The 22400-nt window shown below is 34.0% G+C and overlaps 1 protein-coding gene across 5 annotated transcripts in view; it reads right to left on the reverse strand.

Moving 5' to 3' along the window:
- Cyb5r4 (cytochrome b5 reductase 4) overlaps positions 1 to 22400 on the reverse strand; it is a 78797-nt gene that overhangs the window by 48960 nt on the left and 7437 nt on the right. For all 5 annotated transcript variants that reach the window (XM_026410805.2, XM_026410813.2, XM_026410828.2 and 2 more), the window contains exons 3-4: positions 12007 to 12107; positions 8455 to 8536 (exon numbers count right to left, since the gene is read on the reverse strand). In XM_026410805.2, coding sequence (XP_026266590.1) covers positions 8455 to 8536; positions 12007 to 12107 — 183 coding nt within the window. The remainder of the gene's footprint in view (positions 1 to 8454; positions 8537 to 12006; positions 12108 to 22400) is intronic.

The following is a 22400-nucleotide window of genomic DNA, read 5'->3' on the forward strand; positions in this document are numbered from 1 at the left end:
ACAGCACAGAAAAAAGTTTGATCTTATTTATCATGAAAAACAATTTGTTTTTAAACTAAGAGTTACACAAGATTTTGAAAAATTGTCCTGATAATTTTTTCCTAGGAAAAAAAATTCTTTCATGTGATCACTTCTTGCCTTAGATGAGTTGAATCTTCAGAACTTTCTAAATTTTGCAAGATTAGTCAATGTTTTCCTAAGTATTTTTTACTCCAATATAAGAAGTACCAGATAATATTACTTTTAAAACTGTTTTTTAAAAAACTAAATCATAGAAATATAGACCACTTTTTACCCTAAAGCATACTTATATCTCAATAATTTTAGTCACAGGAGATATTTTCTCCCTTGAATAGAAATTTGATACTCTCTCTTGATAGTTAATCCTATCATTTGGTTGGCCCCATGAATAATCAAATTTATATCTTCTCATAATGTTGGTTAATTACTCTGAAAAGAGCCTCTACTCCTGAAGAGGTCAGAGTCATTAAGAAGGCCTGACTTGTCATCTGTCAGCAATCTACTCTTCATTAGTAAGGGGACTAGATGAGCATTTTTAACTGTGACCCAAACCTGGTTCACCATTACTGAGTGGAGCTCCTAGGGTAAAGAAAGACTGTTTTACCAGCACACTCATTCTTTTAATAAATATCTATTGATAATCATCTTAACAGGGAAAATATATTCAGATTATTTATACATAAAGATAATTTGAAAGATTTACAATAAAACTATAATAACATGGTTACTTTCATGTGTGCATGGGATGGAAAAGGTCTGATGGGAGACAGTTATAACAAGGAACTTTTTGAATCATAAGAATTTATTACTTATTAAAAAATAAAAATGTTTGTTCTTTTTAATATTATGTGATAAGATTTATTAAAAAGGTAAGTAGGAGACATTGTAGAATCATAGAATAAATTATACTTGGAAAATTTAAAGGATTACACTGAGGAAGTAGTATTTTATTGTTTTGAAAATATAGGCATTTGTCAGCCCCAAAGAAAAGCATTCTATAAAGAAAAATTCTGAAAATTTATATTTGAATGCTTTTTATTCATCTTGTAATTACATTTCTCATGTCCTTTTCTTATTCCAAAAGGTTGGTATTATGTAACTATCAGATATGAGATCAGTCTTAACACCATGGATCTTATTCACAATTCAAACTTTGCCATTCTAGATTCCCTTGACTGTTTACTCTTTCTTTTTTTTTTTTAATAGACTTTTTTTTTCAGTTGTTGATGGACCTTTTTCCATTCATTTACTTACATGTGGTGCTGAGAATCTGACCCAGTTCCTCACACATGCTAGGCAAGTGCTCTACCACTAAGCATAATTCCAGCCCTTGACTATTTATTTACTCTTGCCAGAAGATTCACTGGTTCTCTACAGTGTGTTTAATAACCATTGTTTTCTCATCTTCCATATCTCTAAACAAAACTTGTCTTAAAGAAACACAATGATAATTCTTGCTTTTGCTTTGAATTACATATTCATTACTAAAATCTTATAAATTCTATGCTTTTAAGCTATCGTTAACCTATGTTTCCTGTGTTCATCTTGGTAAATACCTTCTGAATCTCCTTTATATTCTATATATCTCTTTTAACTTCAAAGGCTGGGGATTACACATTCTCCTAGAGGCAGTTTACTAACAGAATTAAAATGAAGACTTAATAGTTAAAAATAAAAAGCTGGGTATGTAGCTCAGTCAGTGGCAGAGAACTGACTAAGCATGTGTAAGATTCTGGGTTCAACTGTCAGCACTGGGGGGAAAAAAGGTTTAAACATATATTCCGAAAAAAATCCCAGGATTAAAAGATTTAAAAGTACCAGATACTTACATATTCTACAATCAGTTTTTCCTCCACTGTTCATTTAATTATCATACTATATACCACACTTCCAGAAGTTTATATTTTCTTCCTCAGTCAGCTAACCTTATCATTTTTCATTCAATTCTCCAATTTGTCAGTTATTTCCATTCCTGTCCTATCCTCTGAGTGTCTAACAATTTCTTCCTCATGTGGAATCACCTACACATCAATATACACATTTAAAAATCATTTTTGCATGATGTTATGGTTTGGATCTGGAATGTCCCCCAAAGGTTCATATTTAAAGGCTTGGTCCCTGGCTGGTGGCACTATCAGGAGGTGGTAGAAACTTCAGGAAGCAGAAGTGAGTCACTTTGGGCATGACCTCGAAATCTGTATCTTGTCCCTAGCCCTTTCCTCTGTCTCTCTGCTTCCTGGACATCATGAGGTGAGTAGCTTTCTCTTTCATATGTTCCTGCTGCTATAATATTGTGCCTTTCCTGAGGCCCAATGCAATGGAGCCAGGTGATCATGGACTGAACATTTGAAACCATAACCCAAAATAAATCTTTCCTCCTTTTAAGTTAATCATCTTATGTATTTTGTCATAGCAACAAAAAGGTGACTAAGACATCTGAAAACAAAACAAATGCTGACACAAAATGTCAGTCAGGCACACCAACACCAGAAGACACACTTCCTGTTTGGGTTTGCATCTGCCTCCTAACCAATTACATTTCCCTTTAATCTTTCTGGCAGAAATCACCAAGATAATAGGCCCTATGGCAGCATGAACAAATTAAGTCAGCCAGATTGAAACAGCAAATCTGCTCATTTAGTAAAGCCTTTCACTATGACCACTTCATTATGACCACCTGTCCCTGCTCTCTACTAGTCTTACTTCTCCCCTACCAGTTAGCCTTGAAGCTTGTGCTTTGTCTACCTGAATTATACCATTTTACCAATGAGGAAACTTAGGCTTCTTATAAAAAGAATTCTGGTTTTACAAGAAGTTGAACTGCAAGCTGGCAGTTGGCTCATTTAACAGTTTTCTTGTGCATGTTAACAGTGCTGTGACAGAACAGGACACCTGGAAATTAATGACTCATAACCTTATTGGTGCAATGTCTACCTATATCTCTGACTCTACAGATGCCAGGGTTTGACTTGCATGGGATGAACCAGAGAGCTATCCACTGTCTTCAAACCAGCTTAGCTTGCATGTGCCACTAATATTTTTTTTAAATAAAGAACTACTACATGCAAGATGTTTTCTCCATTTCAGCTCTACTAACATTGGGGGCTAGACAATTCTTTGTTGTAAAATTCTGTCTTGCATTGTAGAGTATTTAGTAGCATCCCTGACTTCTTTCTATCCACAGAATGCTAGTAGTATTTAGTTTAGTTGCTATAATCAAAATGTCTCCAAACATTCCCAAATGTTCCATTAGGAAGAAAATCAACCCTAGTTGATATACTAGTGGTTAAGAACAAAGGAAAATAAATTATTTAAAAGTGGTTAACATTATTAAAGCAAAAAGGTGCCTATGATTTCTTCAAACATTAGGCTTCTCCAATTAAATAACTCTGGGTTTAATTCCCAGTATAAGAAAGGAAGGAAGGCAGGGGAAGCACAGACTGATTCACAACTCCACTCTTACAGGTCCTGTTAATAATAAGAATAATCTTTCAATTTTCACAGAAATATAAGCATCTTTCATGGTAAAATAGATCACTGCATGCTAGTATATACCCAATAACTGTAGAGACGTATAAAAGAATCAAAGAAACAGAGGGGCAAATAGCCACAATGCAATAACCACTTCAATTTCCTCCATCATCTGTTGCTTCTTATGTAGCAAACATTATTCAATCCTTACAATAACATCAGGAAGTTTGCTTTTTTTTTTCTTTTTGCCATACTGGGGATTGAACTCAGGGCCTTGCTCATGTTAGGCAAGTATTCTACCTCTCAACTATATCCCCAGCCCAGGATATTTATTCTTAAACCCCATTTTATTGACGAGGAAAAATAGTTTGTTGGATTTTTGTGGTTTTTTAAAATTTTTTAATATTTTGTCTTTTGGGTTTTTTGCTGATATTATGTAACTTTGTTTCGTCTTTGTTACTGAATGATTTTAGGTTGTCAGTTATTTTTACCTCAATATTTTCAACATACAATTCCACTGGCGCCTACCATTGTTTTAGTAAACTGGCTACAGTAGCTAGTAAATAAAACTAGTTGTCAATGTTCTAACTAATGGTTACCTATCTCTGACTACCTATTTTCTCATTATCTTTGATATTCTATAGTTTCACTACAAAGAGTCTATATGTTGCTTCTCTTTCATTTACCTTGTTTCAGATTTGCTGAACTAGCTAAACTTAGATTTATACTTTTATCAATTCTGGAAAATTCAAAGCCACTGACCCTTCATATGTTGCCTCTTCCTTATTCCTACTACTTCATTCTGGAAATTTGATTATAAGTGTTAGATTTTATTATTCTGGTGTTCAGGTTTCTTGCATATTTTCTTGTCTCTGTGCCACATTCTGTATAGGTTCTGCTTTTCAATCCTGCTGTTTACTGAACTCTTCTACTATTTTTTATTTATTTGACTATTCATGCTATATACTTTTTACTTTCATCAGTTTCATTTTTCATTTCTAGATGTTCTAGACAGTTCTTTTTCAATTCTATGTGGCTATTTTCCACTCATGTTACCAGTTCATTCTTATTTTCCCAAATATTTAAAACATAACTATCTTCATTCTAGATAAAATTCTAGGGGTGAAATTCTGCAATTTGTTTCTGATTTGTTTCCTCACGTGTTCCCAATTTTTTAAAAATAAATGACAGTGGAATGCATTACAATTCATATTACACATATTGAGTACAATTTTTCATATCTCTGGTTGTATATAAGGTATATTCCCACCAATTCATGTCTTTATACATGTACTTTGGATAATAATGTCCATCACATTCCACCATCATTGCTAACCCCTGCCTCCTCCCTTCCCCTCACACCCCTCTGTACTATCTAGAGTTTGTCTATTCCTCCCATGCTCCCCATCCCTACCCCACTATGAATCATACTTGTTATATCAGAGAAAACATTCGGCATTTGTTTTGGGGGGATTGGCTAACTTCACTTAGCATTATCTTCTCCAACTCATCCATTTACCTGCAAATACTATGATTTTATTCTCATTTATTGCTGAGGAATATTCCATTGTGTATATATGCCACATTTTTTATCCATTCATCTACTGAAGGGTATGCAGGTTGTTTCCACAGTTTAGCTATTGTGAATTGCGTTGCTATAAACATGGATGTGGCTGTGTCCCTGTAGTATGCTGTTTTTAAGTCCTTTGGGTATAGACCGAGGAGAGGGATAGCTGGGTCAAATGGTAGTTCCATTCCCAGTTTTCCAAGGACTCTCCATATTGCTTTCCATACTGGCTGCACCAATTTGTAGTCCCACCAACAATGTATGAGTGTACCTTTAGAGAAATGGAAATCAAAACTACTCTTAAGATTTCATCTCATTCCTGTCAGAATGGCAGCTATTATAAAGACAAACAACAATAAATGTTGGCGAGGATGTGTTCTCAAATTTTTTACTGAGCACTAATAACTATCTGATCTGTATCTATGGGGTTTTAGGGATTCAGGATGAAATGTGTTACTTCATTAAAAATTTATGCATATATTTGCCAGGAAGCCTATGAACCAATAACAAGAGACCATTTTACTTCTTGGTTTGGAGTTTCTGAGGCCACATGGGTGTGATATTTGAATCCCAAATGCTTATTCCAAACTCATAAGTAGTACATTTAAACTCACAGGTGGGTAGGACTGAAATCAGCTAAACCTGAACCTAAATTTCATAAATAACAAAATGCTTAAGCTATTGGATTAGTCAGCTTTTCATAACTGTGACAAAAAAAGAAAGAAAGAACATCAACAGAAAAAGACAGTTCCTCCAGTCAATGACCTTTTGACATTATAAGATCAAAAGCCTCCATGCAAAATATGATAACTTCCCCAGTAAAAGAAATATGCAATCTGTGAAGAGGCATGATGACCATCTATGCCTGCATAAGACAAATCTAAAACTCCTCTTTCTCACCATTCAACAGACAAAAAGCTGCTTCCCTCTCTTTCTATAAATTCAACTGCTACCAAGAGATGCAAGAGGCAAATCTGAGCTTAACAGTTCCTGGCCTCCTTGCTGGGTGAATACTGCAAAAATCTTTCTCTTTTTCAACACCCAGAGTTTCAGTAATGGCTTCTGTGTGCAGAGAGCAAGCCCTTGCTTGGTATTAAATTCTCAGAAATTTCTCTTTCCTCTTCTCCATCACCTTGTAAACAAGATTAAGACAGAAAAGACACTCCAACATCTCAGGGATCTTCCTGCCTTTTATGAACTCAAAAATGTCTTCCATTCCTGTGTGACTATGGAAATGTGTGGCTCTAAGTTCCTAGTATCTATATAAGGGCTTGTGAAAGTGGAGGGTTATCATTCTTGATTGAACTTTTTTTTTTCAATCTGGGAATTTCCTTATGAGGAAATTTTTTGCATAAGACAAACCTAAAACTCCTCTTTCTCAACATCCAATATGCAAGAAGCTGCTTCCCTCTCTTTCTATAAATCCTCCTGCTACCAATTGATGCAAGAGACAAATCTGAGTTTAACAGTTTCTGGATTCCTTGCTGGGTAAATACTGCAAAAATCTTTCTCTTTTTCAACAGTCAGAGTAACCTGTAATTTAAAATTATGTTTGTTGTATTTGATGAAGCATGCTGAAGATAGATTTCTATCATTTCCAGAGAGAGAGAAAAAAATTAGAAAAGTTATTTTACTAATTAAATTTCTTCTACAGAGTAGACACCTATGTTAGTTAGCTTTCTATCCTGTGACAAAGTACCTGATTAAACAACTTAAAGAAGAAAATATTTATTTTGGACCATGGCTCATGGTTTTCAGTCCATGGACACTTGGCACCACCACTTTGGACCTTTAATGAGGCAGATCATGGCTGAGTAGAGATGCTCACCTAATTGAGACCATGAAAAAAAGGGGGGCACCCAGCAACAAGATATAGTCCCCAAGAGCACACCCCCAATAACCCACTTTCTCCAGCTGGTTTTACTTCCTACAGTTTCCTCAACCTCCCAATAGTTTACTGAGCAATTAATCCAACAATAGACTAATCCTTTGGAGAGATCAGAGCCCTCATGATCTAATCCTTTCAAAAATCTTCACCTGCATTGGCAACCAGTCCTTTAATGCATGAGTCTTTGGGAAATATTCCAGATCCAAACTACAGTCATATCCAAGGAGCATGACCATACTTTCTAATCACCCTGAATGGCATCATAGAAGAACACATGATCTTTACTACTAGATTATGAAGGTACATAACATTGAGGATTTGGTAAAGTTAGTTGTTAAGAAATTTTGGTTAGGATCATCTCTCCTGCTGGCATTTAATTAGTGAACATAGGAGCCAATGTAGATGCAAAAGGGATTGGTTTACAAAAGTAAGTGGGTTTAGAAGAATTTTCAAACACAAAGCTCAAACTTATTTACTTTGTTATATATACATATTGCTTATTTGTTTTGCAGTGATAGGAAGGAAAATAATCCTACTTTTCTATTCCACTCATTGTGCAAGGGAATTTATTCACGTGAATTACTAATATTATGAATCATTGTACAAATTAGAAGTAGAAATTGGCTTCAAGATTGCACAACGAATATATCATGGTGCTATGGTTCAAATCTAGATATACTTATGCTAGTTTCATTCTACTGAGAAGCCTCTGGCAATCAATCCTTCAATTATAAACTCACTGAAATAAGTAGCAGAAGACTCTAGTTGTACCAATTTATTCCTAATTTGAGTGTCAAGATTAGGAGTTACTCAAAAGAAATGACTAACATTCCTTCATAGAAAGGGATTATACAAGCTATTTCTTATACTTCAATTCCATGTCTAAAATTCTCAAAGTGTGCTCTTCTGAAAGAAGGTCAGGAAGTAAGACATGACTACTTAGATTATGGAGCCTCAACTCAGAGGTAAGGGGAAGAAAATGATTATACTTTGAAAGAAGTTTAATAGAAGAATGGGGTATTCTATATTAAGGGCCTAAGGAATGTGAACAATCAGGTAAAGTGGACACAAAGAAGGAGGGAAAATCTTACTGTATAACTTTTCATATTTTCAGATTTTTTAATCATGTAAATATATCCCAATCAAAAAATTTAAGTCTAAAAATCAACCCTAACTAAGTATTGTTGCCAATCTGCCCATGTAACAACATGCTAAGAGACTAATTAAAACTAAACAAAGAGTAAATAAAGTTTTCTTACTTTTGTAATGCTTACTCCTCACACTATGAATTCTCAAAAAAAAGTGTTAAAATTTTAAAACAAAGTCACCACATAATTCTTAAGAAGAACTAAAATTAAACCTTTAGTGTAGGTAGAGCAGAAAGATAATGAAAATGAGGAAAATACAGTGATTTATTTAAGTCTATTTATTGAACTCCAAGGGGAAAAATACTACTTATATATCACACATCAATAATGCCAGTTTAACACTAGCACCACTTACTTACCTTTTGGGATGGCAGGTTTAACTGCCATTCTGCCAACCAGGCATTCTTTCAGCATGGATTCATAATTGACCCAACGGTGAACCTGGCATGGGAGATAAATGGCAGAAACGCAACATAAGTCTAACTCACAGGATGCTCTTATTTAATTATGAACAAAAAACAACCTTCTGAGACTGCTCTGGGGCAGTTTCACTTAGCCAACAAGGAGTGATAGGAAAGCAGAATAGACAAAGACAATTTAAAAGAGTGTCCTCAAAGTGTGCTCTACAGACTTCTGGAAGTTTTTAACACCTCTTTAGGTATACACAAAGTCTAAATTAGTTTCATGAGAATAGTGAGATGTCACTCACCTTTTTCACTGTTTTGACATCAGCAATGATGCTATAAGCAACAGTGGGCAAAACTGCTGGCATCCCACTAATCAAGGCAATGGCTCCTAAATGTTCTAGTAATCTTTATATTCTTTGCCACCACAGACTTTGGGGGGGATGATATTTAAGACTATCCTATACAAAATATAAAAATTATTAATTTTATTAAACCTGGACAGTTTAGTGTGGATATTTTTAGATTCTGTGTGGCAAAATAGGAAGGTCTCAAAACATACTTCTACTATAAAGTATGATGATCATCTTAAGGAAAAACACATAAGAAATTGCTCAATCTGCAAACTGAATAGGGCTTTTCTCATGAAAAATCATTTATACATGAACTTATAAGCAAACTGGTTATTCAGATTTGGGTATTTAGCAGACACTTTTCTGAAAATGAGAAAAGCAAGAGGTACTTCAAGGAAAACAACTGACAATATTTGCTGCCAGACAACATTGGTGGGAATTAGATTTAAATAATCTTTTTGGTTGGCACCTTCTCAATATGCATTAAAAGCCTTAAAATAAATAGGTCTTTCACTCATATATTTAGGAATTTACCTGAAAAAAAATTTGCATTTACACAAAGCTGCAAATACCATGACACTCAATCACAGCATTATTTAAATAAATGAAATGCTGGAACAATCTCAATATTCAATTGTAAAAAGATCAGTAAAGGAAAATCATAATATATTACCCAGTAAAATACTATATAAACATTAAAATAATCAGGTCAAAAATGTTGATATTAGAATCTTTATCACCCTGAGTAAATAAGTAACACTAAAACAGAAAATTAGTTTACAAATACAAATATCTTATAATGGGCACTCATTTATTAATATAAACTGAAATTAAATTTGTCAAATATTTATGGAGCACCCACTAATGTATAAAAAACTATCTTTGAAGGAAATGGTTGGGGTAGAACTTAAGTAAATACATTAAAAAAAGATAATCAGGGAGGCAAAGGCATAGAATTGGTGAAAAACAGCAGGCACTTCAGTTTGCTCAAAGCAGAGCAAACTGATTTACCCTAATATATTTTATTTTTTGTTATATTTATTTTATTATATTTATTTACCCTGATATATTTCCCTTAGGGTGTCAAATACCAGGTAAATAACTAAATTTATTCCACTTTCAGTAGTGACCCACTGAAAAGTTGAAGAGCAAGGTGCTAAGACAATGGTCTTTAATAAAACTAATCTAGGGACTAGGGTTATAGCTCAGTGGTAGAGCACTTGGCTAGCATGTGTGAGGTACTAGGTTCAATACTTAGCACCACATATAAATAAAATAAAGGTCCACTGACAACTAAAACAGTATTTAAAAAGAAAAAGAAAACTAAACTATCTGTCAAGTTATCTAAACTGGTACTGAAGATACTGAGCAGTATTAAAATAGTAGGGGTAAAGAAGGTGATGATGAAACAAGGCAATGGGAAGGGAGAAAAACGTATAAGATTTAAAGTCATCATTGGATTTGGACAGTGACTGAATACTGGGGCAGAATGAGAGAAGGCAAAGATTATTCAGTGCCTTCAAGTCCCTGTTATAAAGACAAAAGAGGGGAAAATAGGAAAGAAGAAAAGTTTATAGCATTTGAGAGCACACTGAGTCGAAATATCAACAGGTTATCAAATTGCTCATGAGGCATTTGGAAATGCAAGACAAGACGTCAGGAGTGGGATCAAAACTGGAGACAATTATGAAAATAAAGAGATTATTTAATAGTCTTTGTATGACTCAAATATTTGGCACAAGAAAAGTTTTATATTGAAAGATCCAAAGAGCTTCATCACAATTTCTAATATACAAAGTTGTTTACTTTCATGGTGAGTGAAAAGTCATAAATAAATTTCACTGGTCTTACTAAAGCCAGGGGGAATGTAGCAATTTGGTAACTACAGTATTGGTTTAGCAGCCAGACTTAATGATATAGTAGTTCTTATAACTTCTTGCAAAAAAGCTTTCCTTAAATAAGGCCCATATAAACTCGTAACACGAAGTAAGACTAGATTTCACTGAAAATTATTATTGTGAAAGAGTACATCCAGCATCAAGGCAGATACAGGAGAAAAATGTGACAGACAAGTTTTAAGGCAAATATTCCTAATCCTTTTTATTTGGTTTGCATTGCTGAATAATAACAAATATCAAATGACAATGGGAACTTCCTTTAAAACAGCAATAAGTCTCCCAATGAAAATGCTATTACAACCAATATGCAAACATGACTTTTCTCCAACCCAGGTAGAACATTAATAGCAAATGAGATTCTGTCACTTAAGTAGATGTATACTAGTACTTTTAAATATTAAACAAATTATATTTACCATAACCTAGTCAAAAAACAAATATTAACATAAATTTAAAAAATAGGAAGAACATAAACCAAATTATATTTGATAAAAAAACAATACAAAATAACCCAATCTAGTTCAGGTCTCTTGAATGATAAAATCCCAGTACTATAACATGGCTAATTATCATTAAAATACAAACAAAAACATATGTGAAACAAAGGCAAATTTCTATCCTTCTAAAGATCGCTAGAATAACAGTTGAGAATAATTAAAATATTCTGGGTAACTTTTTTAATGTATAAGAGCTAATATTTACCTAAATATAAGGCAGAAAGTAAGTATCTTCTGAGATACCCATAGACAATCTTTGCTATCACTCAGAAAAAAATAACTTTTCTATTCATTTTATCAGCTTCATCTATCTTTCTATGTGATATGCAGATTCAGTACAGTGAGCAGGCAGAATGTATATACAATCCCTAAATGAGGAAAGACTAAGAATAGAGAAGCTAAGTGACTTGCTTAAAGTGAGAGACTCAGCAAGTTAGAAGCAGGTTTCAATGTTCCTTTTTCCAATCTTTACTGCTTTCTGAAAATCAATTACCATTATTACAAAAATAATCAAGACTTGGTAAATACTTGCCAAGGGGGAAGCAGCAAGTAAGCCAAGGATTTGAAACCACCTCAAAAGTTTTAATACAAAAACAAATTAAATGGACAGCTGCTACTGTGAACATCTGCCTATATTTCAAGATTCAAGTCAACATATCTGAAATTTACGCAACTATTTTTTTCTTCCTAAAAATGTCACAGTGCTAAATCTATGAGCACTCTTCCATTGTATTACTTCAATTACTTTCAGTATCTTACCTGATCAAAAAGATCAGTACCATCTGATCCTGCTGCTCTCATCAGTTCATCTTCTCCACCAGGATGAAACTCCATATATGAGCTGACATTATAAACAAACCCTATGTCAAAGCAAAGAGAAATAATATCCTCAATAAACTTCTTAAATATTGTAAAGTCAATACATGTAAGTTCCAATAAATCTTTTCCAATACATTTTATTTAACAAATTATTAATTCAGAACTGTAAAGGGTCTGAAACTTCACTATACTTGCAAGCCAATAAGTTTACCTGCCAGTTTCATGGGCCCTGGCAGACTTGAAGGTTGGAAACATGTTTAGCACTCACATCAATAAATGCAATATTAATATTTGTACAAGTTCCCTGAATCTCAATTCCTATGAAGCTATGAAAATGGCCCAGTAAGACCTGTTCCCTCAGGAGAGGCTCCTTGAGCTTAGGAAACTTGAATCTTTTATAAAGGACAGTAAGCACACCTGTCCTTATTCTAAAGGGAGATATTATCTATATTATATAGAACCATAAGCAAACCTGCTCTTTGTTCTAGAAGGAGATACTTTATCATCCAAGTTTGTTCACTATGCAAACATACCTAAAAAGATAGTCCAGAACAAAAAACAGTCAATGTCTGCTTATAAGATACATAAAAATGCAAATACTCATAGAGGATTGCCTCCCAACACAAAATAATGAAACTCTTTATGTGTACATAATTTTTGAAAGTAAAACATGCCCAGAGAGTTTACACAGCAATAATATTCCATTCTATCATCCTCTATTGTCTTGGTAGAAGGATCTGGTAGATAAAGAGGAATCAAGATCTCATCCATATGCCTGACCTGATTCAACACAGGTGACCACTTCGGTCTGTGAAAAGTAAGTCCAATTCTTCTTTTCAATTGTCCAGGAACAAAGATTTATAGTTTAGATTTTAATCTTTAGCTTTTTCCTAAATATTTATATAATCTATTCATCTATTCAATTACATTTTTATCTGTGAGAAACAGGGAACAAATAAAGCAGCTATCTCAATGAATAACCTTCTGAAAGAAGTGAGCTGCTTTTTAAGTATAAACAGTACATAAGTAAAAAGCACATAAACCCAGCCCTAAAGACACCTTGAAAGTGTAATAAAAACTGTTTTTTTAAATCCAAGATTAGCCTCTTTTCATATGATGACCTCCATGAATTTAAAAAACCTCAAATAACTTAAATGTTCCAGTGATATAATTATCCTGAAAGGAAAGAAGAAGCTAATTTCAGTCCCGAGAAAAGTACTAAAGCTTTTCCACCAGTTAAATTTTTGAAAATAACCAATTAGTCCAGGGTTCTTTATAAAACTGCCTAAAGGCAAGCACAAAAGGAAATGAATTAAAAGAATCTCTTTCAGAAGTCCTCCAAAGAAGTTTAAAAAAACTAGTTGAGTCCTACTACATTTCTCCTTCTCCATCAAACGTGTTTGTATTGTTTAATGCTCCAAAATCCAAAGAACACAAATGTGATGGTAATGATTAAGATTAAAATTATTCCCAGTGGGCTTCTTAAAACAGAGGATGCATTCCAAATAAGTTTCAAACTTTCTCTGCAATCTAGTCTTGACTAGAGCTCTAAAATTTCTCAGGAACAAGATCTTTACAACACATGATCATCTGTGACAAATGTCATGTTTCACAACCAGTTTTTCAGGTAGCTTTAATAGTTGTGTCAGCCTGTAAAGCCTAAAATATCCCACATATGTTCTCTGCTGCCTTATCACCCCTTAGATTGATGCCCCTCATAATCCTGCCTTTTTTTTTCTGAGAGACCAGGACCTGTGGACCTGAAAAAACATTCCATCTTTTTCAGACAGACAAAATTAGGAATGCTTACAAAATCCTTCACCGTAGTAATTAAGTCTATTAGACAGTATTTCAGTGCAAGATATATTAGATCCAAACACACTTAGTAGTATTAGTAATCTGCTCATTATGACACTTAAACCAAGCTCCAAAAGGGAACTGGTCCATTTCCTCTGATACACAGACTCTTCCCTTCCTCTTTTGTCTCCTTCCTTTTTTTCCTTTACAAAACCATTTCCTAACAATTAAAAAGTTGGACCCTTAAATGTGGAATAAAAAAAATCACAAAAATTTTATGCTTTTTCCCATCATGTCTTATTATGCTCTTTGTTCATATATAGCTTTTATTAAATAAATCTCTGGAGCACAATGTTCTAGCCTCTTACCTATTCTTAGCACCTAATCTTTAGAAAATAATTTCTTAACCCTCTTAAGTTTCCAGTGACACAATTCTTAAATTTCTTCCTACATCTCTTATTGCCCAGATGTGGCAGATTTCAGCAGCCAATTACCATTAAATAGAAATGAATAATATTTGTGGACCAAGAAGCATAAACTCAAATTGATGCTAGGCTCTAATTTTTCTGCAAAAATGTAAATTCTAATGATAGAATAAGAAAAAAATAGGCAGAAACTGATTTATGAAACACTAACCCTGGATAGTGCAAAACTGGGCTTGGACCAAGATCTTCTGATCACAATCCAACTGGTACTATCATTTACATGGGTGACCTTCAGTGGCAGAGGAAAATATCTATCTCTATCCATCCATCCATCCCCTCCTTTATGCTCATACTCTATTGTGTGTGTGTGTGTGTGTGTATGTGTGTGTGTGAAAAGGACTAATTTGAGTACTACTAAGAAGAGCAATGTATTAAATTAAATACAACAGCTGTATTAGGAAGATATATTCCAATGTTTAAATACACCATTTTCATATGCCCTAGGAATTCAGGATATACAATTATCTAATTCATTCTAGCAGAGGTATAGCACAATTAAAAGTACATATGCAAGACAACAGCTAACCTGAGTTTCTTTAGGTAATGCATTGGTGTTACCTGTTCTTAGCACATTTCACAGTAAATTATGTCTTCTGTGTTGTGAGTCTAGAACTCTGAGCTCTCAGATAAGTTCTTAGAATAAAAATTTCCCATTTAAAATGATCACTTGATAGTTTGTCTTATCAGAAACTCTTACTTCAAGTCAATCACAAAATGGTGTCTGAACACTGGAAGATCTTTATAGGCAATTTTTAGTTTGCTCTCTCATCCAGCCCAAGATTCACCTCTACCCCACATATAGATAGAGGATCATCCAGTGTCTATTTGAGTAATTCCAGTGTCTGGGAGTTCACCACCCTTCTAAAAGCTCAGTTCAAGGATCAATATCATTTTTTAATTATTTTTTTTCTTATTACACACATAGAGCACAACTTTTCATATCTCTGGTTGTATACAAGGTATCTTCACACCAATTCACGTCTTCATACATGTACTTTGGATAATAATGTCCATCACATTCCACCATCATTGCTAATCCCCACCTCCTCCCTTCCCCTCACACCCCTCTGTCCTATCTAGAGTTTGTCTACTCCTCTCATGCTCCCCGTCCCTATACCACTATGAATCACACTCCTTATATCAGAGAAAACATTCAGCATTTGTTTTGGGGGGATTGAGTAACTTCACTTAGCATTACCTTCTCCAACTCTATCCCTTTACCTGTAAATGCCATGATTTTATTCTCATTTATTGCTGAGTAAAATTACATTGTGTATATACACCACATTTTTTTTTATCCATTCATGGATTGAAGGGTATGCAGGTTGTTTCCACAGTTTAGCTATTGTGAATTGTGCTGCTATAAACATGGATGTGGCTGTGTCCCTATAGTATGCTGTTTATAAGTCCTTTGGGTATAGACCGAGGAGAGGGATAGCTGGGTCAAATGGTGGTTCCATTCCCAGTTTTCCAAGAAATCTCCATACTACTTTCCATATTGGCTGCACCAATTTGCAGTCCCACCAGCAATGTATGAGTGTACCTTTTGACACTTCTCAGACGATGACATACAATCAATCAATATATAAAAAAATGTTCATCATCACTAGCAATCAGAGAAATGGAAATCAAAACTGCTCTAAGATTTCATCTCATTCCAGTCAGAATGGTAGCTATTATGAATACAAACATCAATATCACTTTTATGATAACTAAAAATAAACATTAGGAACTGATATTTCCATTCTACACAGAAAGTACTCTATCCATCTTGACAAACACTGTCTAAATTTTTTTAGGTAAACTTTTAGTATTTATTTGCTTTTAATTTAAGCTCCCAATTATCTCTAATAAAGACTGCAGGTATCTTACAATAAAATACTTATCAATAAGTATGTGTCAATTTCTGTGTGAAAACTTTTAAAATCCACAGCAAGATGTGTAGAGGAAAATATACCAGTTGCCTAACAGTGTTGCTGTGAATGAGCTTTTAATACAATGTAGACTAGCAGCCAATGTGAAGAGACTAGTAATCATGATTATCTGATCTTAACAAATATTAAGATAAACAAAAATAGGGAACTCATTAGTTCTTTTAAAGGGAGAAATTCTCTTTATACTGTGAAGAACAGTAAGTCTTTATAAAGGGGAAAATGAGCACATGATTGGTATTACAATTTAATCAATATATAAACATTCTTCATGAAGACTTCCTCCCATTCTCCTAGCTCTAGGTAACCACTAACCTTCTGTCTATATAGATTCGTATACCCTCGACACTTCCTATAAATGGAATCATACAATATGTGATCTTTTAAGATCTATCTTCTTTCACTTAGCATGTTCTCAAGGTTCATCCATGACATGTATCAGTAGTTTTCCTTTTTATGAATAGATAATATTCCAAGTATGGATATATCACATTGTGTATAATTATACATTCATCAGTGGATGAACATGGTTGTTTCTACAGATAGTTTTTGTGTAGACATTTATGTTTTCATGTTCATTTTCTTTGACATATAATCCTAGGGGTAAACTTGGTGGGTCAGATAGTGTTACAATTTGCATCTAGAATATCCCCCAAAGGTCCATGTGTAGAAGGGTTGGTTCCCAGCCCATGGTGCTACTGGCAGATAGTGGAACCTTCAGAGAGTGAGTCCTAGTGGAAAGAAGTTAAGTTATTAAAGTTGTGGCCTTGAAGTGGATACTGTGACCCTTTCTTGTTTTTCTGCCTGCTGGCTATTATGAGTAGAGCAGTTCCCTCTGCCACATGGTCCCATTATGATATACTTCCTTGCCACAGACTCAAAAGCAATAGAGCCAACTGATCATGAGTTGAAAGCTCTGAAATTATGAGCTTACTTCCTTATAAGTTGTTCATCTCAGGTATTTTGCCACAGTGATAAAAAGCTGACACATACAGTATTCTATATTTAACCTTTTGAGAAATAGCCAGACTATTTTTCCATTTTCACCAGCAATGTATGAAGGTACTAATTTCAGAGAGCTCTTTTTTGGTCACTACTTCAACTCCCCATAAAGAGGAAAAGCCTCTTCCAACTGAGAACCCAAATCATATCACCTATCTCAGATGATTAAAGTCAGAACTGGACTACAGGATACTTCAACCTCATCTCACACTTAGCTCTGTAAGACAGTGCTTAAAGACAGTCCAATGGAAGACTCTGAAACATTTTATACCTACTAATCAATCTCCCAGAGGAAGCTACCACAATTAACTACATCACCATGGTTCAGACCACACACCCATTAATAATTTTTCATTTCTTCTTTGTTCTTTTTTGTAAGTCAGAGAGTCTCACAAGTTAGTATAGAGACTCCTGAGGGAGCTCAAGACACTTTTGGTGGTCCAAGGCAAAAAAATTTTCACAGTGATACTAAAATGTTATGCCTTTTTAAATTCACATTCTTCCACAAATGTAGGGTTTTCTAGAGACTACAAAACATGTGATATAAGACTGGATGCAGAAGGTAACATGATAATACACTTATCATCTACTGCCATACATCATGGATATTTACCAAAATGTAAAATAATACCACTATTCTGTTTTTCTGATTTAAAAAGTTTATTTTTCATAAACGTAAGTACTATAAAAGATAACATATAGTGAGTTTATGTGTTAGTCAGCTTTTTGTTGCTGTTACCATAATACCTGACAAGAACAACTTAGAGGAGGAAAAGTTTATTTGGGACTCATGGTTTCAGAGGCTCAATCCATGGATGGCCAACTCTATTGGTGGGCCTAAAGTGAGGTAGAATATCTTGGTGGAAGGGCATGGTAGAAGAAAGGTGTTCAGTTCATGGCACCTGGGAAACAGAAAGAGAGAGAAGGGGGCCAGGGACAGATGTGGTCCAGGCCACAGCTCCACAGACTTACTTCATGCCCTACTGCCTATAGTTACCACCCAGTACAGCAGTTAACTATTATTCAAATTATTAGTCTATCAAATGGATTAATCCACTGATGAGGTTATAGCTCTCAATGTAATCACTTCCTAAAAGCCCCACCTTTGAACCTCGCTGTATTGGGGACTATACTTTTAAAACAAGAGTTTTTCAAGATCCAAACCATAATAATTTTATTTTATTTTTAAATTAATATTAAAATATTCTTTAGGTTTCTTAATTTTAATTTCTAAGAGGCAAATATCAATCAAGATCATCATACAAAGTCCTTAGGTGTCCATGATAATTTTTTACATAATAAAGGGATCATAGACCAAAAAGTTTGAGGATCACTGCTATAAGCAAAATTAGTAATTTTGTAATCAGATTAAAAAATAATTTTTAGTTTTAAAATTCAAATATTTAACTCTAAAGTCCCATATTATATCCCATCAACAAAATTTATCTTAAGCCTACCATGTATGTACCAAGTATTATATCACCATATTGTATTACTCCTATTTATTTAAATTATTCACCACTGTTCATGTTGTTGACTTCAAAATAAATGAGGAGGGAGAAGATATGTTCATAAGGTAAAATCATGGTATATTTCACTGTATTCAAATGTACAGCTTGATTTTTTTGTAAGTACTGTGACTACTTTGCCATCTTGTGTTCAGTAAAGAAACTGCACATTATTTTCATTATGTCTACTGATATTTATCTAATTACAACAATTGCTCAGAAAAATCTACAACTATAACTGAAGATTTTTAATTCTCTCCCTCAATTCTGCTAATGTTTGCTTTATATATTTTGAAGCTCTGTTGACACATAAAAGCACTAAGAACTCTTTTCATCATTACAAAACTTCCATATTTGTTAAAATTCTTGTCCTTGTTAATACTTTTTATCTGATATTAATATAATCCAACCAGTCAGATCAAATCAAACTTTTACTTCCTGTCTAGATAATATACATTTTTCTACACATTTTGTTTCAACTTATCTGTAACTTTCAACTTAATCTGTAAGTTATCTGTATCTCTAAAGTGTACCTCTTTATTTATTTATTTATTTATTTATTTATTTATTTATTTTTAGTTTTAGGTGGACACAACATCTTTATTTTATTTTTATGTGGTGCTGAGAATCGAACCCTGTGCCTCATGCATGCTAGGCAAGCGCGCTACCACTTGAGCCACATCCTCAGCCCTAAAGTATATCTCTTATAGACATTTTGCAGACAGGTCCTGATAACATGAACAGACACACACGCAACATAGACAATCTCTACCTTTTAATTAGAGCACTTGGTCCATTTACATGTAGATTAACTATTATAGATGAATTTGAATCTACCTTTTTATTAATTCCCCAGTCCCTAAATTTTCTGTCTCTGTTCCTCTCCCTTCCTTATTTTAAGTTAACCAATTTTCTATAGAATTTAATTTAGCCTTATCTCTTTGCATTATTTTTAATAACTGTTTTAAAAATTATAGCATATATCCAGAACTTTTACTTGCTTACTTATGAATTAATATTATACCACTTCATGTGTAAATTCATGTTTACTGCTCTCTATCCCCTATTCTTTTTTTTTAAGTTGTAGATGAATACAATGCCTTTATTTATTTACTTATTTATTTTATGTGTGCTGAAGATTGAACCCAGTGCCTCACATGTGCTAGGCAAGTGCTATACCACTGAGCCACAACCTCAGCCCTATCGCCTATTCTTTTTTTTTTTTTTTTTTGACATCAGGAAGCAGGGCTTTATTCTGCAATATGGAAAAAATACGCTTTGCCCACCATCCCCAGACATGAATCATTACCACTCAGGAACTAGCCAGCAATGCCCCTTGCAGACCCCTTGCAGAGTTCTAAAGACAAACCAGAGCCCAAAAATTCTTTCTTCCCTTAAACCCACCCATATCATTATTTACAGAATTCACTTTTACACGGGTATCAAAAAATTATACTAAAAATTTATCACTAAACTAACTTTATTATATTTTTTCCCTCTTAAATTTCTTTGCTAAATATCTTCCCTGTCCTGGTGACTTCTGCTTCTTATGTAAGTCCACAATACAATGTAATAACTTTTGCTTTAAACAGTCATATATTCTTTAATAGTGAAGAAAGTAAAATGTAATCTTTTCTCTTATGCAAACACTGTTTTAGTCAACTTTTTCACTGCTGAGATGAAATGACCCCACCAAGCACAACTGTTGAGAAGGAAGAGTTTATTTGAGGGCTCATGGTTTCAGAGGTCTCAATTCATAGACAGCTGGCTCCATTCCTCAGGGCTTGAGGTAAGACACACGTTAACAACATGGCAGAAGAGTGTGGCAAAGGAAATCAGCTCATATGACGATCAGAACGCAGAGAGAGACTCCACTGGCCAGATACAAATATATACCCAAAGCCATGCCTCAATTCCTACCTCCTCCAGCCACACCATACCACTTCAGTTACCACTCATTAATCACTATCATGGGATTAAATCACTGATTGGGTTAAGACTTTTAAAACCTGATCCTTTCTCCTCTGAACTTTCTTGTACTGTTTCACATGTGAGCTTTTGGGGGATATCTCACATCCAAACCATAACAAATACCATTTCCTGACTTCTTGAGCTGTCATCGGAAATCACTATCTTTCAAACTGAAAGCATGTCTTATAGTGCAAGTTAGCTGGTAATAAATTCTCAGTTTAAAAACTTCTTATTTCAACTTAGCCTCAAAAAGAATTCTGTATCTTTGTGAATATAAAATTCAGAGTTGATGGTACCATATTTTTCCTCAGCAGTCATTTTATTGTTTCTTGGTATGTTTTCTCTGACTACTTTCAAGATTTTCTCTTTGACTTTCAGCAAATGGATGTGCCTAGATGTGATTTGCTTTCTTTTGACCATGTTTGGATTTGCTAAGCTTCTAAATTCACAATTTTATGCATTTCTTCAAATTTGTGAAATATTTGGCCTCTATTCTTCAAATATTTTTCTCATTCTTTTCCTCCTCCTGGAATTCTATACATATATATTAGACATTTTTATCTTCTCTGATAAGTCTCTGAGACTGTCTAATTGTGTTCCTCTCTGTTCTTCAGATTGGATAATCCTCTTATCTATCTGAAAGTTCACTAAATCTTCCTTATATCACCTCCAAACTACTATAAAACCAAATATCAAATTTTTTTTTAAATTCATATATGCTAATTTTTGGTTCTAGATGTTCATTTTTTATAATTGCTATTTCTCTGAGATATCCTATTTATTCATTTTATACATACATTCTTTTACTTCTTTGTATACTTATAATATGTACTTTAAAATTCTTGTGAATTAAGTTCAAACACCTGTATCATCTCCAGTATGCCTTTTCTCTTCAGTGTGTTTAGTAACTTTGGATAAGATAGTAGAAACTCTAGATTCTGTTATATTCCTCCAACAAATTCTGTTTTAGTAGGAAATTGACTAGATCCAAACTCAAACTCTTTCCCATTTGGGAAATTGAAAATTTAAAGCTTTCTTCAATGTTTTAGCTTTGGGGCTACTTATAGTCTGTCATATATGCAAGAAATGGTTTATATTCTTCTCTGGATCCTTCTTTCTTTGAATCTTCTCCTTCACTTTCTACTTATTGCAAATACCCCAATCTCTGTCTTCTAGTTCTTTAAGCCAGTCTCCATCTGAGTTTTATCCACATTTCATGGCATTAACACTCAGACTTAACCTCTAATTAAATGCCATAAGAAACAGGAAACTTACACAGGGACATTCCCTTCTACTAAATACAAATGGTCCTCGTCCTCTAGTTTCTATCCACTTTCGGTTGCTCACCAGGTCTTTAGATAAATTTTTCTTTTTTTTAATATTTATTTATTATTTTTATTTTTAGTTTTCAGTGGACACAACATCTTTGTATGTGGTGCTGAGGATCGAACCCGGGCCACATGCATGCCAGGCAAGCGTGCTACCACTTGAGCCACATCTCCAGCCCCATAAATTTTTCTTTTTATATTTTGTCCTGAGGTTGCTGGAGTGTTGGTCCAATAGAAGCTAATCAGCTATAACTAAATATAACTCTGCATGTTATTTTAGAAAAACGGTATAACTTTTGCCAATTTCAATGG

This window comes from Urocitellus parryii, chromosome 8 (genome assembly GCF_045843805.1).
Source record: "Urocitellus parryii isolate mUroPar1 chromosome 8, mUroPar1.hap1, whole genome shotgun sequence".
NCBI classification, from domain to species: Eukaryota; Metazoa; Chordata; class Mammalia; order Rodentia; family Sciuridae; genus Urocitellus; species Urocitellus parryii.